Source organism: Hemitrygon akajei, chromosome 20 (assembly GCF_048418815.1).
Source record: "Hemitrygon akajei chromosome 20, sHemAka1.3, whole genome shotgun sequence".
Lineage (NCBI taxonomy): Eukaryota > Metazoa > Chordata > Chondrichthyes > Myliobatiformes > Dasyatidae > Hemitrygon > Hemitrygon akajei.
The window spans coordinates 40,636,077-40,651,056 of record NC_133143.1 but is presented as its reverse complement, the minus strand read 5'-3'; the positions used below and the strand labels follow the sequence as shown (position 1 = coordinate 40,651,056).

At 42.5% G+C, this 14,980-nt stretch overlaps 1 protein-coding gene across 1 annotated transcript in view; it reads left to right on the top strand.

The window, feature by feature from the left end:
- The first annotated feature begins 9,596 nt into the window (after window positions 1–9,596).
- gmds (GDP-mannose 4,6-dehydratase) overlaps window positions 9,597–14,980 on the top strand; it is a 635,450-nt gene continuing 630,066 nt past the window's right edge. Inside the window, exon 1 of the mRNA XM_073024208.1 lies at window positions 9,597–9,868. Within this exon, the coding sequence (XP_072880309.1) occupies window positions 9,758–9,868 (111 nt within the window). The 5' untranslated portion in view covers window positions 9,597–9,757. The remainder of the gene's footprint in view (window positions 9,869–14,980) is intronic.

The window sequence follows — 14,980 nt, the reverse complement described above, 5'->3', positions numbered from 1 at the left end:
CCAAAATGTTGATTATCCTTCTGCCTCCACAGATACTATTTGACCTGCTGACATTCTCTCACAGGTTGTTTTTGCAAGGTGGCACACATGTGATGTTGAATCCTCTACATTTCACATCCTTACTTCGACTGTTATGTACCTTTGTTAAAAGCTTCTTATAGACTTCCGTCTGCTGCGCCAATGGAAAGTTCACAAATTGCTATTGTCTCACTAGGTCCTAACTCCTTATTTCTCATACAAAGAAATCCATTCTCATTGTCCTGTCAGTTTGGATATCACTGTAACATTATAGAGCTTTGCTGGAATCCGCAATAGAGTGTAGATGCAAATTTTTCTATTTTCCATCCTTCCTTGGTATCTTGATCCACAACATCTTTTCAGAAATACCTAATTGTACTTTTGCAGCAAAATGCAAGATTTTTCAGCACAGAGATATGGGATGTGTCATTTTGGTCCCCATTTTGCATTCAGTGCACTCTTGTTGCTAGTGAAATTAATTTTGATGGACCAACTGCTAATTTTGATGTTCCACTTCTATTTTAATAGTATTAATGCACATACAAGCTATGAAATGCCCTTTCTTATCAAACTAGAACAGGATACAGGAATTCTGATGTAAGAGCAACTTCAAATTTTCTGCAAACATAACTTGTGTGAAAAGTTCTTAACAAAGGTTCACAACTTCTTTGTCTTTGTTTTACACACTAGACCAGGGGTGGGCAAACTTTTTGACTTGTGGGCCACAAAGGGTTCTAAAATTTGACAGGGGGGCCGGACCAGGAGCAGATGGACGGAGTGTTTTGGTAATACACCTCATAAGAGAAAATAAAATATCATGGGATATGTAGAAAACAAGTGCTTTAATTTCAATTGAAAATGAACAAATGGATTACAACAAAATATCTGTCTTTGAAGTCCCATGGTATTTAGCTATTTATTGAAATGACTTTTAAAACACTGAAAATTAAATGAATAAAATACAGCTTTTTTTAATAGTAACAGTTATTATTTTAAAGCACTGAAAATTCTGTTATCCTTCAAGATATTATCATCATCACTCTCCTCCTGACTGTCTTTATTTCAAAAACGGTAGGAGATGCAGGTCTACTTGTCCTGCTCCTTCTTATTCAATTGTCCCCTGTGCCAAAACTCAGCAACGACCAGCACAAGGACAGAACAGTGACAGCGCGCCAGTAAGCAGAGCGCGTTATTTGATCTGGAGTGCATTTTTTATTTTGAGTACGTACGTGCACCTGCGCACTACTCATGTCCATCACTTAACAGAAATGACATGTAACATGTAAGGCTTATTGAAAAAAATATTTTCAAATGCATTTTTTACATAACACAACGAAGAAACTTATTTTTAATTTCAGTGGGAACAGTGTTGTTGGTCTCCCTTTTTAGCCAGCGCATCAAAGTCTGGATTTAGTTTTGTTGTGGAGATTCTCAGGATGGATCTGAGGTGCTAACAAGGTTTATTAATATAATTTCATCAAGTTCTGCGGGCCGGATTAAAAAGCTTAACGGGCCGCATATGGCCCGCGGGCCGTAGTTTGCCCATGCCTGCACTAGACGCATCTCTAATTGTATGCCTTGTCAAGTTTGATTGCTTGTTTTACCTTTTTGATCAGTAAACCTTCTAATTGCTCTTCAACTTCAATGTTTACTGAACCAAATTTCCTGTGAGGCCTTACCTGTACTTGTCATCCCCCACCTCATCTGGTTCCATTTATCACCAACCAGTCCCTGTCTAACATATCTCTCTCGATTCTTTATGCTAACCATCTTATCTTTGTACTGTTATTTTAATGCAGGGTCTCAAGCCAAAACAATGACCATCCCTTTGCTTTCAAAGATTTTGTTTGACCTGCTGAGCTCCTCCAGCAATTTGTTTTTTTGATCAAATATCAGAAGTTCTCTTTCAGTGACAGTTTTGTTCAATGCCTTCTTTCATTTCACAAGCTCCTTTTATGAGGTCATTTTCCCAATAGTGTAAAGACAAGATTGCCGGGAATCTGACTTTTGCTGCCTATCGCTGTGTTTGTACAATGTATCTTTATAGTAGCATTCCCTCTTCTTCCAGACATTTACCATTCTACATTGGCTCATTTATTTCTTCAGGTTTGTGCCCTCTTTTTCCACTCCACTGTGTAAATGATTCAAGTCAACAATGAGATCTATCTCTTAGTTTCGTCTTTATCTGTATATTCAGATGTTGAGGTCATATTGAGCATGCTAATACTTATTGATTTAATCCAGTACTGACCCAATAATGTTGGCTTTTAAGTATGGTATTCCATAATTATCTAAAACTTGATTTCCCTGATCTTTTGACCAACATTGTACTTCAACATTCTTAATACTCTCACATATTTTCCAAAAAATATGGACAAGGAAACAAACATCATTCTTAGTTTTCAGGATAACACTCTGCCAATAGAAAAGTCCTGTCTCAACACTCAGTTGCTATTGCAGGGTCAGTTTTCATTACAGTGCTCTGAAAATGTAGTTTTAACGTTATTATTGTCTTCATTTTGGTGGCATTGTAACATTGCAGTTACCCGCTGATCTTTATGGTTTGTACCTTCCACCTGTGACCATGTGGGTTGCTTCAAGGTGCTCTGGTTTCCTTCCTCATTCCAAAGATATGCAGGTTAGGGTTAATAAGTTGTGGGCAAGCTATATTGGTGTTGGACGCATGGTGACACATGTGGGCTGCTCCCAGCATGTACTTGAAGTGTATTGGTCACTGATGCAAACAACATATTTCACTGTATGTTTCGAAGTTTTGATGTACATGTAACAAATTCAAAGGTTCAATGTAATGTCAGAGGAATGTATACAATATACTGTACATCCTGAAATGCTTTTCCTTTGCAAAACATCCACGAAAACAGATAAGTGCCCAAGAATGAACAACAGTTAAACATGAGAACCCCAAAGATCCCCCCTCAGCTCCCCCTCCCGCGTGTAAGCGGCGGCGAGCAACAATCCCTCTAACCCCCACCAGCAAAACAAAAAGCGTACTCGCTACCGAGCACAAGCATGAGCTAAGCGATAGCAAAGACACAGACCTTGCAGTTACCCCAAAGACTATCACAATTCATCCGGCATTCAGCAACCCAAAGGTTCTCTCTCTCCCTAATAAGGGAGAGGGAGGTGTCCCCCACATTTTCACAGCGAACGGGAGACATAACAGCAACCCGCTGGTTTATGGTGTCAAAAAGTCCTTTTCGCCGCTTCTTACAAGCTCTGTGCCCGAAGATCGTGAAGATCTCAGGTCTTTGGGCCCACAGCAAAAGATTTTCCAGCCTCCCCGATGACACGAGTCTCCTGCCTCAACACTGACCCTCGATCTGCCCGTCTCCATAGCCCAGAGATCTTAGGCTTTCGGACACTAGGCCGCCTCTCAGGCCTAACCCTTGGCGTGCCGAACATCGGCCTGTCCTGAAACCCTGAGAACAGATCCCATTCCCGCAATGAACCGAAGTCAGTGTGTAACTCCAGGTTAGGGTCTTCAAAAAAACCCTGAAAGGGGAAAATAAAGATACGAAAGACGGAAACAGAGCTGTTTCCAAAGATGCAAGCAAAGGAGTCGCTGTTTAGTGCCATCTTAACTCTGCCTCCTAACTTTAAGAAAGCTAATTTAAAAAAATCTTATCCTAGTGGCATAAATACCATTTAACATGTAGTCCTTGATTTTGTAATTTATCTCTGAGGTATTTACAGTACTTCTCCAATGCCTTTGGTTTGCATAACTCTTTTTCTTTTCAAAAGATTTGGGTCACAGTTCTCAATGTTTGCCACACATTCAGTTTACCTTCAGCAATCTTTGCAGAGTTTTCTATTCCATTGCAAATAGAGCAGTGGGCTATATTAAATAGGGTGATGTGGCTTCCCTAGCTTTGATACCAAAGGCCCCCTGCTTTTTTTTTCCAATCAGTCTCCTGTAGTTAGCTTATTTTCTAACAAAACTAACAAGATTCCAAGATGGCAGTGCGACGCAGCTTGCAGTGGCCACTCCGGAGCTGATTATCTGTTATTTGTGAAGCGGGGTGCCGTGCGCAATCATAATCGATTGAAAACAGACGTGGGAGCACAGAGGAACATCTGGAAATCTCCAGGAAGACCTTCTTCATTGCTGTTGCTGCTGTGAGGTCCAGGACTCTGCTGGGAAGAACAGGCCCCCAGTCCTTGGGGTTGCGTTGCCGATGGCCGTTCGTGGGGCCGTCTTAATACGCCCGGCAGAGGATGGTGCTCAGAGAAGCTGTGCCGGAGGGGATGGTCGTCGGCTCGGAGTCCGCTGCGGTCAGGTCGCTTTCGGTGTGTGCTTCGTCTGCGAGGCTGGGTTCGATGGAGCTTTCGTTGTGTGCTGCGTCTGCGAGGCTGAGTCGGGCGGCGCTGTGGAAGTCCATAGCGGGGGTACTCCCTTCTGCCGCCGGCGTGGGATGGCGAGTCTGTCAGGACCCTGGGGACTTGTGGAAACTGTGTGGTGATTTCTTTTGAACTTATAATCCTTTAACATCTTTGGACTATTTTTACTGTGCCCATAGTCTGTTTTTTTATCAATTATGCTATTGTTTGCACTGTTGTAACTATACGTTGTAATTATGTGGTTTTGTGCAGGTCTTGTAGCTTTAGTTTTTGGTCTTGTTTGTCTGGTGGATTTGGAGCTCCTTTCCGGGGAACGCGCTAAGACGGTAACGCGATATTAATACGCAGCAGCCTCTCCGGACTCTGGATTGGGGATTGCCAAACGTTATGTGGATTTTCTAGTGTAGTCTGTTTTGTCATATGCTTTTGTGATATCATTCTGGAGGAACGTTGTCTCATTTTTTAACTGCATTGCATTTGTGGTTTCTAAATGACAATAAACTGAATCTGAATCTTTAACCTACACTTCCTAATGAAGAAGACATAGCTGATACGGCCATTACTTTCTGCAGTGCTTAATGATACCTTGAGTTGACTGTAACTATTCCAATTTACATTGTCATTGCAGTTGCAATGACAATCCTTCTTGTCTTTCCAAAAGTGAGTATTAAAAAATTTGCTCTGTAATTGTTTATCGGCCAGTCTAAAAACTAATGATCCTTTTGTGCTTGATTTAGGAGTATTGCAAAATTCCAATGTTTTATTAAATCTCTCAGGTGTGGAATATACCGGTAATCACCAATTCCATCCTCTGGTATCAGATTACATGAACTGAATTTAAGCTTTCAAGTACTTCTGACATGCTGGGTTGAAGTGTTGCTTTATTTTTTCCATCAGTTTGTCAAATAAGACACCAACTGCATGGTGCATGGTGCCAACATATTACCACAAGCAGTACTAAAGTTATTCCCACAAACTCTATGGTCTTCTTTTGCTCAAGAATTACTGTATTTTGCCCTTCAGAATTTTCACCTGTAACTTCAATGCCATTGAGACACAAGATATTCTTCAGATGCTGGAAATCTTGAGCAACTCTCACAAAATTCTGGTAGAACTCAACAGGTCAGGTAGCATCTATAGGAAAGAACAAGCAGTCGATGTTTCAGGCTGAGACCTTCTTCAGGACTGAAAAGGAAGATGGCAGGATAAAAAAGTGGAAAGAGGCGAACTGAAAATTGATAGGCAAAGCCAGGTGGGTGCGAAAGGTCAAAGGCTGGAGAAGAATCTGATAGGGGAGCAGAGTGGACCATAAGAGAAAATGGAGGAGGAGGGGACCCAGGTGGAAATAATATGCAGGTGAGAAGTAAAAGGTCAGAGTGGGGAATAGAGGAAGGGTGGGGGTGAAAGTTGTTTACCGGAAGGTGAAATCAATATTCATGCCATCAGGTTGGAGGGTACAGGATATAAGGTGTTGCTCCTCCACTCTGAGGGTGGCCTCATCTTGGAACATGAGGAGATGCCATGGATGGGCTTTGGAACAGGAATGAGAATGGGAATTAAAATGTTTGGCCAGTCCGAAGTCCTGCTTGTGCAGATGGTGCAGAGGTGCTTGATGAAGCAGCCCCGCAATTTACAATGGGTCTCACCAGTGCAGAAGAGGCCACTTTAGGAGCACCAGACACAATAGATGAACCCAGCAGATTTGCAGGTGAAGTGTTGCCTTACCTGGATGGACAGTCTGGGGCCCTGAATGGAAGCGAGGAAGGAGGGGAATGGACAGGTGTAGCACTTTGACCATTTGCAGGGATAAGTGCCATGAGGGAGATTAGTGGGGATGGACAAACGGAAAAGAAATGGTGGAGGGAGAGATCCCTGTGGAAAGCAGAAATAGGGGGGGAGGGATGGAAGGTAAAGTTATGTTTAGTGGTAGGATCACTTTGGAGATGACAGAATTTGGGGAGGATACTGTGTCCAGTTCTGGTCGCCTCACTATAGGAAGGATATGGAAGCATTGGAAAGGGTACAGACGAGATTTACCAGGATGCTGCCTGGTCTAGAGAGTATGGATTATGATCAGAGATTAAGGGAGCTAGGGCTTTACTCTTTGGAGAGAAGGAGGATGAGAGGAGACATGATAGAGGTGTACAAGATATTAAGAGGAATAGACAGAGTGGACAGCCAGCACCTCTTCCCCAGGGCACCACTGCTCAGTACAAGAGGACATGGCTGTAAGTTAAGGGGAGGGAAGTTCAAGGGGGATATTAGAAGAAGGTTTTTCAGAGAGTGGTTGGTGCGTGGAATGCACTGCCTGAGTCAGTGGCGGAGGCAGACACACTAGTGAAGTTTAAGAGACTACTAGACAGGTATATGGAGGAATTTAAGGTGGGGGGTTATATGAGAGGCAGGGATTGAGGGTTAGCACAACATTGTGGGCCGAAGGGCCTGTAATGTGCTGTACTATTCTATAACGTGTTGGATCTGGAGGCTGATAGGGTGGTAGGAAAGGACAAGAGAGGTTCTATCACAATTAAGGTGGAGGGAAGATTGGGTGAGCACAGATATATGGGGAATGGAAGAAAATGCAGGTGAGGACAGTATAAATAGTAGAGGAAGGGAAACTATTGATACTGCATCAGTGAGACCTGGTGTAAATTGGAGGATCACTTCGTCAAGCACCTCTGCAACATCCCAAACAAGTGGAATTCCCAGTGGCCAAACATTTTAATTGCGATTCCATTCCTGTTCTACCGTGTCGACCCATGATCTTCTCTTGTGCGAGATGAGGCTACTCTCAGGATGGAGAAGCAACACCTTATATTCTGCCTGGGTATCCTCCAACTTGATGGCTTGGTTTCTCCTTCTGGTAAACAAATTACACCTCTCCCCACTCCTACTCGTTCTTTTTCTCACCAGCTTATTTCTTTCCCCTGGGTTCCCTCCTCCTTCCCTTTCTCCTATGGTCCACTCTCCTCTCCTATCAGATTCCTTCATCTCCAGCCCTTGACCTTTCCCACCCACTTGGCTTCCCCTATCACCTTCTATCTAGCCTCCTGTCTATTCTGCTATCTTCATCCTTTCTCCTCAGTCCTGAAGAAGGTTCTTCGCCCGAAATGTCGACTGTTTATTCTTTCAATAGATGCTGCCTGACCGCTTGAATTGCACCGCCATTTTGGATTTCCAGCATCTGCAGATTTTCTCATGTTTACCATCACACCCCCATTTCTGCAATCTAGTCTTTGTCCTATTTCACATTTGCTACATGTTAAAGTTGAGAAATTCATCTTTTAGTTTTGCTAAGCTTTCTTTCCTAAGATTCACTAGAGTAACTAGAGCAATATGATACTCCTATTACGTACCCGCTCTTATTACTGACGGAGTATATAGGATTCTTCTTGTACCTGTTCTGAAAATTAATACATAAATTACATAGATTAAAAGCATTGAGGAAACATGTCTTCATTTGTGGCAGTCAAATATCCAATTGTACGAGGGGTGATTGATAAGTTCGTGGCCCAAGGTAGAAGGAGTCAATTTTAGAAAACCTAGCACATCTATTTTTCAACATAGTCCCCTCCTACATTTACACACTTAGTCCGGCGGTCATGGAGCATACAGATCTTGGACCTCTAGAAAGTGTCCACAGATGGGTGATTGATAAATTGGAATTGTAGATGACTGCCTCCACTCGTTTTTCTGTGGGTTGTAAAATGGAGGATGAGACTAACATAGAGTTTGCAGGCTCTTCCACTGATGGGGCGGGGGTGGATGATTGATTAGTCAGATACCTAGATGGGGAGGTAGTGCCCTTTACATCATTTATGAGGGAGTTCTAGTGTACTCCTGCATGGCATTAAGGTTCCCAAATGCTCCACCCCTGTTTTGCCTGACCAAGACCCAGAGTTTCCCCAAGAGTTAGCAAGGGTGTTGCTCTTCTTCAAGGAGGCCATCAGCACCTTCTTGAATATTTCCTTCTGTTGACTTAATAACCAGTTCCCATAACAGAGTTTGGAACAGCGTAACTGTTGGTGTTAGGTACATGAATGATATGGCTTCTCCTACAGAGCTGATTGAGTGCAATTAGGGTTTCAATGTTGTATGTGTTGTCCTGTTGTTGGCTGCTTTAGCCTTCTACTGAATTTAAGATTTTGTGGAGAAGTGTTAGTGGTAGCTTCTCTGTTCTTTGAGATGCCTGCTGAAGGTAATCCAACTCTGAGAGGCATAAAGGAGATCTGTAGACCATAAGCTCCATGGTATGTCTGTGGTGCTGATCTTCAAAAACCCATTTCCATGATCAATGAAAGCCCATGCTGATCCATTGAAGATGGCAGTGAATGTCATTATCTTTGTCTCGATTGAGAGGTGGTTCCAAAGTTATCGAAATGGACCACATTTTTTAGGGTTTCACTATGAACCTACGTTATCAAAAGGCAATGTGCTGCAGTGGGGGCCAGTTGGTAGAGGACCTCTGTCATGCAGATTTTGATTGTTAAGCCCATCCTCTCTTTTGTTTCACAATAATGACTGAGAATACTGCAAACACAGTTACAGAGAGGTTCAGCAGGACTAGGTTATGAAGAATAGTAAGCATGTCTTGAGCAGTTTCCCAAATTTGAAGATTAGATCACTTTCACAGTGGATTTGTTGGAGGTGGGATGCCACACTATTAATAGCTATTCCTCAGCCTGTAAGGTGCTAAACTCTAAACCTCCCACCCTAACACTCAAAAACTCTGTACTTCTTTCCACTATTACAACATTTCTCAAGACAATTTTTACCTTTCCCATTTGCAATTATTCACATATGGGAACATTTTAAATGAGTTAATCCCAAAGTACTTTAATCCACAGACTCCAACCAGCCACAAGTGCAGTCCTGATGTTGCTGCATTCACAATGGCATCATGTCAGGTGTGCATTTTTCCCAAAATATATGGAGGCCCTGTAACATTTCCAAATTTATGTTCTCATTTTTCAAGGAACAAAAATGTCCTCTTTGAAGATGAATCTAGTGGGCAAGATCTGCAATTTCTACTTACTCCTGAAATGTCAACTCTGTTTCTCTCTCCACAAATGCTACCTGACCTGCGAAATACTTCCAGGATTTTCTGTCTTCATTTCAGATGTCCGCCAGTTTTCTTTCGATTGACAACCGAGTGACACCTCTGTCCTCTTGATGTCGCTGCAGCTGGAGGACCAGGACTGGCTGCGCAGGCGGCCGGTTGCTAGGGGCGCGGCTGAGTTCTGCCCATTAGCACCGAGCCGCTTCCTTCGCTACGCGGAAGTGCAACTCGTATTGGTTCAGAGAGAGAGAGAGAGAGAGAGCGAGAAGAGACGGGGATCTGCAGTCAGCGGCGGGTAGTACTAGGTACACGTTGGCAGCGATGGATGGGCTGAAGTGTGCAGCAGCAGGGAGTGGTGACGATGCAGCTGCCTCCCCTGGAAGTGCCAATGGAAGGACGAAAGTGGCGATCATCACCGGCATCACTGGGCAGGTACTTAATCAGCACATACCTACATCCTAACTAGAATAAACTGCATTGGCGCCAATGCAGCGTCTACATAAGAATCTCTTTAAGATCATTTAAAAAGTCCCTACTGTGAATTTTGTTTTAATTTGGTCTCTGACCGGAACCTATTTGAAGTATCATATACTCTCAGTACTGATAATTAATTTGAATTTTTAAAAAATCAGGACATTTAAGGTGATTCTGCTCACCAGTCATTGCCCGTCTGTCCAATTAAACAAGTAAGCTTTGTGAATAAAACAAAGTTTCAGGCCATTTACTTACCTGACAGTCGTTTTATTTGTTATGAAAACGGTCAGAAAGCCTTTTGTGATATGTATGCGTCAAAACCTGAATTGGGCAAGTTTATTTCTCTCCACCCCACTTCTTTGGGATGATATGTGGTGATGTCTCAGTGTTGTTACTTTATATTACACAACAAGTTCACCTGATCTGATATGTGAGTATATCGTTATTATTATGAATATTGTGTCTGTGTGTTTAACTAACTTTAAAACAATATGAGTCAGGAATTAGGTATGTAAATTGGGCTGTGTGATAAGTAGACCACAGTATTGTCTTTTCTCAATCCAGTTAGCATCTGCATAAGCTACAAATTTACATTAGTGTGGCAATATTGTTAAAATTTGATCTCTTGTTATGCTTTTGAAGTGGAGTTCTACACTTATACAGTATTTGGCTCAATTAGTGTGTTCAAAGGACAATATGAATTGCAATGTGGTATGTTATTTGCACTTGTAGACTAATACATTTTTCTAATAATATTTTTACATTGCACATATTAATTTTATCTAGTAGTTTTCATTCACACTTCCAACTATCATTGAAAGCACCAATGAAACATAGAAAATTGATTGTGATATTGCTAACTACTTAGTACATTTTCAATGATTATCATACTTCTTTGACTTGCATCATACATAGAGCAATAGCTCATCATGGTGAATGAAAAATACCAGGTAATGTTGGTGGCCAGTGATGCAGCTGCCTCACAACCTCAGGGATATAGGTTCGATCCTGATCTCCAGGGCTGTGTGTGATGTTTGCATGTTCTCCTGGTGTCTGCGTGGATTTCCTCCATATACCGCAGAGATGCTGATTAAGAGGTTAATTGCCACAACAAATTGTCTTTAGAAAAGGTGGATGGAGAATTTGGGAGAAGTTGATAGAAATATCAGGAAATAAAATTGGGATTATCAGAGGATTAACAAGGGTTGGTGCATGATTATTAGTGTGGAGATTGGGCTAAAGGGCACATTTCTCTGCTACACATCGCCCTCATACTGGACCCCCTACAATTCAGTTACTGACACGACCGATCGACAGGCAACGCAATAGCCACTGCTCTACACACCGTCCTTACACATCTGGAGAAAGAAGGATGCTTATGTGAGAATGCTGTTCTTGGACTACAGTTCAGCATTCAACACCATAATTCCCTCCAGGATCCACAAGAAGCTCAGGGACCTCAGCCTTCACCCTGCGTTGTGCAGCTCAATCCTGGACTTACTGTCAGATCACCGACAGGTGGTAAGAGTGGGCTCCCTCACCTCCACCCATCTGACTCTCAATACAGAGCCCCTCAGGGCTGTGTACTAAGTCCCCTCCTTTACTCCCTGTATACCCATGACTGTGTTACCACCCACTGCCCTAATCTGCTAATTACATTTGCCAATGACACTGCATTGATTGGCCTCATCTCAAACAATAACGAGGTGGCCTACAGGAAAGAAGTCATCTCTCTGACACAGTGGTGTCAAGAAAACAATCTCTCCCTTAGTGTTGCAAAAACAAAGGTATTGGCTGTGGATTACAGGAGGAATGGAGACAGGCTAACCCCTATTAACATCAGTGGATCTGGGGTTGAGAGAGTAAACAACCCTAAGACCTCATGTGGTCTGTACACACCAGCTGTGTGGTGAAAAAGGCACAGCAGCGCCTCTTTCACCTCTGACGGTTAAGGATGTTTGGTATAGGCCCCCAGACCCTAAGAACTTTCTACAGGGGCACAATTGGGAGCATCCTAACTGACTGCATCACTGCCTGGTATGGGAATTGTACCTCCCTTAATCGCGTGATTCTGTAGAAAGTAGTGCGGACAGCCCAGCACTTCTGTAGTTGTGAACTTCCCATCATTCAGGACATTGACAAAGACAAGTGTGGGGGAAAAAAAAGGGCCCAAAAGATCATTGGGGACCCAAGTCACCTCAACCACAATCTATTCCACCTGGTACCATCTGGGAAACGGTTCCACAATAGACAATAGGTGCAGGAGTAGGCCATTTGTTCCTTTGAGCCAGCACCACCATTCACTGTGATCATGGCTGATCATCCACAATCAGCACCCCATTCCTGCCTTCCCCATATCCCTTGACTCTGCTATGTTTAAGAGCTCTATCTAACTCTTTCTTGAAAGCATCCAGAGAATTGGCCTCCACTGCCTTCTGAGGGAGAACATTCCACATATCCACAACTCTTTGGGTGAAAAAGTTTTTCCTCAACTCTGTTCTAAATGGCCTACCCCTTATTCTTAAACTGTGGCCTCTGGTTCTGGACTCCCCCAACTTCGGGAACATGTTTCCTGCCTGTAGCATGCCCAATCCCCTAATAATCTTATATGTTTCAATCAGATCCCCTCTCATCCTTCTAAATTCCAGTGTATACAAGCCCTGTCGCTCCAATCTTTCAACATATGACAGTCCTGCCATCCCGGGAATCAACCTCGTGAACCTACGCTGCACTCCTTTAATAGCAAGAATGTCCTTCTTCGAATTTGGAGACCAAAACTGAACACAATACTCCAGGTGTGGTCTCACCAGGGCCCTGTACAACTGCAGAAGGACCTCTTTGCTCCTATACTCAACTTCCCTTGTTATGAAGGCCAACATGCCATTAGCTTTCTTCACTGCCTGCTGTACCTGCATGCTTACTTCCACAGCATAAAAGCCAAGACCAAAAGATTCTGAAACAGCTTCTTCCACCAGACCATCAGACTGATTAACTCATGTTGATTTGAGTGTATTTCTATGTTACATTGGCTGTTCTACTTACTATAAATTACTTTGCACATTGCACATTTAGACAGAGATGTAACATAAAGATTTTTTTACTTTTCATGTATGTGAAGGATGTAAAAAATAAAGTCATTTCAAGTCAATTCAGTTCTGTAGTTGTACAGGTTTCCACTCATTCTCTGAGGATTATTTTCTATTCAATATATCTATAACTTTATACTGATATATATTAAATAAATTAAAAATGTAAGATTTTGCTGCAGGACATTCCCACTTACCAGTTACATCTTTGCTATTAATGTCCATCACTGAAGCAAAGAAACTATGAAGTGAATTGCTCCTACCATCTACAAAGTAGGTGCAAAGTTACTTCATAAATTAGCGTAGAAACAGTTTTTATCTTATAATCTAACATAGGGTTCTGAGCAATAATTGCAGCTGACGATCTTAAATGATTTTCTACTTACTGGTTAAATTGTGGATTGATCTGGAGAACTGTCACACAATTACTTGAAGTTGGTAATAGAAAGAAAATAGTCTTCAAAAATTATGGTGGCAAGTGAGAAGAGAGCATGTTCTGGGCGGTGGGGGTCTGATGATGGATACTACTTTCCCATGACAGCATTTCATGTAAGTGTGATCAATGGTTGGAAGGGTTTTACCCATGATGGACAGGGCCATATCCACTTCTTTTTGTAGAATTTTCCACTCAAGCTCATTGATGTTTCCATGCGAGGCTCTGATGCAGCCAGTCAATATACTCTTAACTACATATCTATGAAAGTTTGTCAAAGTTTTAGATGTTATGTTGAATTTCTGCAAACTCTTAAGGATGAAGAGGTGCTGCTGTGTTTTCTTCGTAATTGCACTTGCGTGCTGGTCTCAGGACAGGTCCTCTGAAATAATAACACCTATAAATGTAAGGTTGCTTACCCTCTCCACCTCTGATTTTCCAATGAGGACTACCTCATGGACCTCTGGTTTCCTTCTCTGTAATCAGTTCCTTGGTCTTGCTGACCTTAAGTGAGAAATTGTTATGATACCACTCAGCTAGATTTTTATTCTCACTCCTATATACTGATTCATCACCATCTTTGATTCGGCCTACGATAGTGGAGTCATCAGCAAACTTGAACATGGCATTGGAGTGTGCATAGCCACACAGTCATAAGTATAATGTAAGTAGTGCAGAGGGCTGAGCACACTTGTGTTGCATGTGTGCTGATGGAGATTGTGGAGGAGGTGTTGTTGCTAATCTGAACTGACTGTGATCTACAAGTGAGGAAATTGAGGATCTAATTGCCCATGGAGATAAAGGTGAGGCTAAGGTCTTGGAGCTTATTGATTTGTTTTGAGGGGATGATGGTATTGAATGCTGAGCTGTAGTCAATAAAGAGCATCTTGATGTCTGCATCTTTGCTGTTTAGATGTCCAGGGTTGAGTGAGGAGTCATTGAGATAGTATCTGCTGTGGACTTGTAGCTCCTGTAGATAAATTGGAACAGATCTAAGTTGCTTCTCAGGCAGAAGTTAATCTGTTTCATCACCAACTGATCAAAGCGCTTCATCACTGTGGATGTAAGTACTACTTGGTGATAGTCACTGAAGCAGGTCACCATGCTTTTCACGGGCACCGGTATAATTGAAGCCTTCTTGAAGTAGGTGGGTACCACACACTGCTGAAGCGTGAGGTTAGAGATCTCAGTGAACACATCAGTCAGTTGATCAGCAAGTGTCTACAGTATGTGCCCAGTTGCAGAGGGAGGTCCAGAGGCCCAAGTTTTGGAACTTGTTGAACTCGGGGCCCCAAGATCCCTCTACACATCAACACTGTTAAGGATTGTGCTATTAATAGTGTACTTTCTCTTGACATTAGATCTTCCAAAGTGTAGCACTTCACAGTTGGCCAGATTACATTCTATCTACCATATCCTACCCATATCTGCAACTGATCCATGAGACACTGTATCCTTGCTGTCTTCTACACTTTCTACAACCTCATCCATCTTGGTACTAGCCTCTGTCATCTATGGGCAAGCTAATTCTGCATCTAAACGGCTAATTTA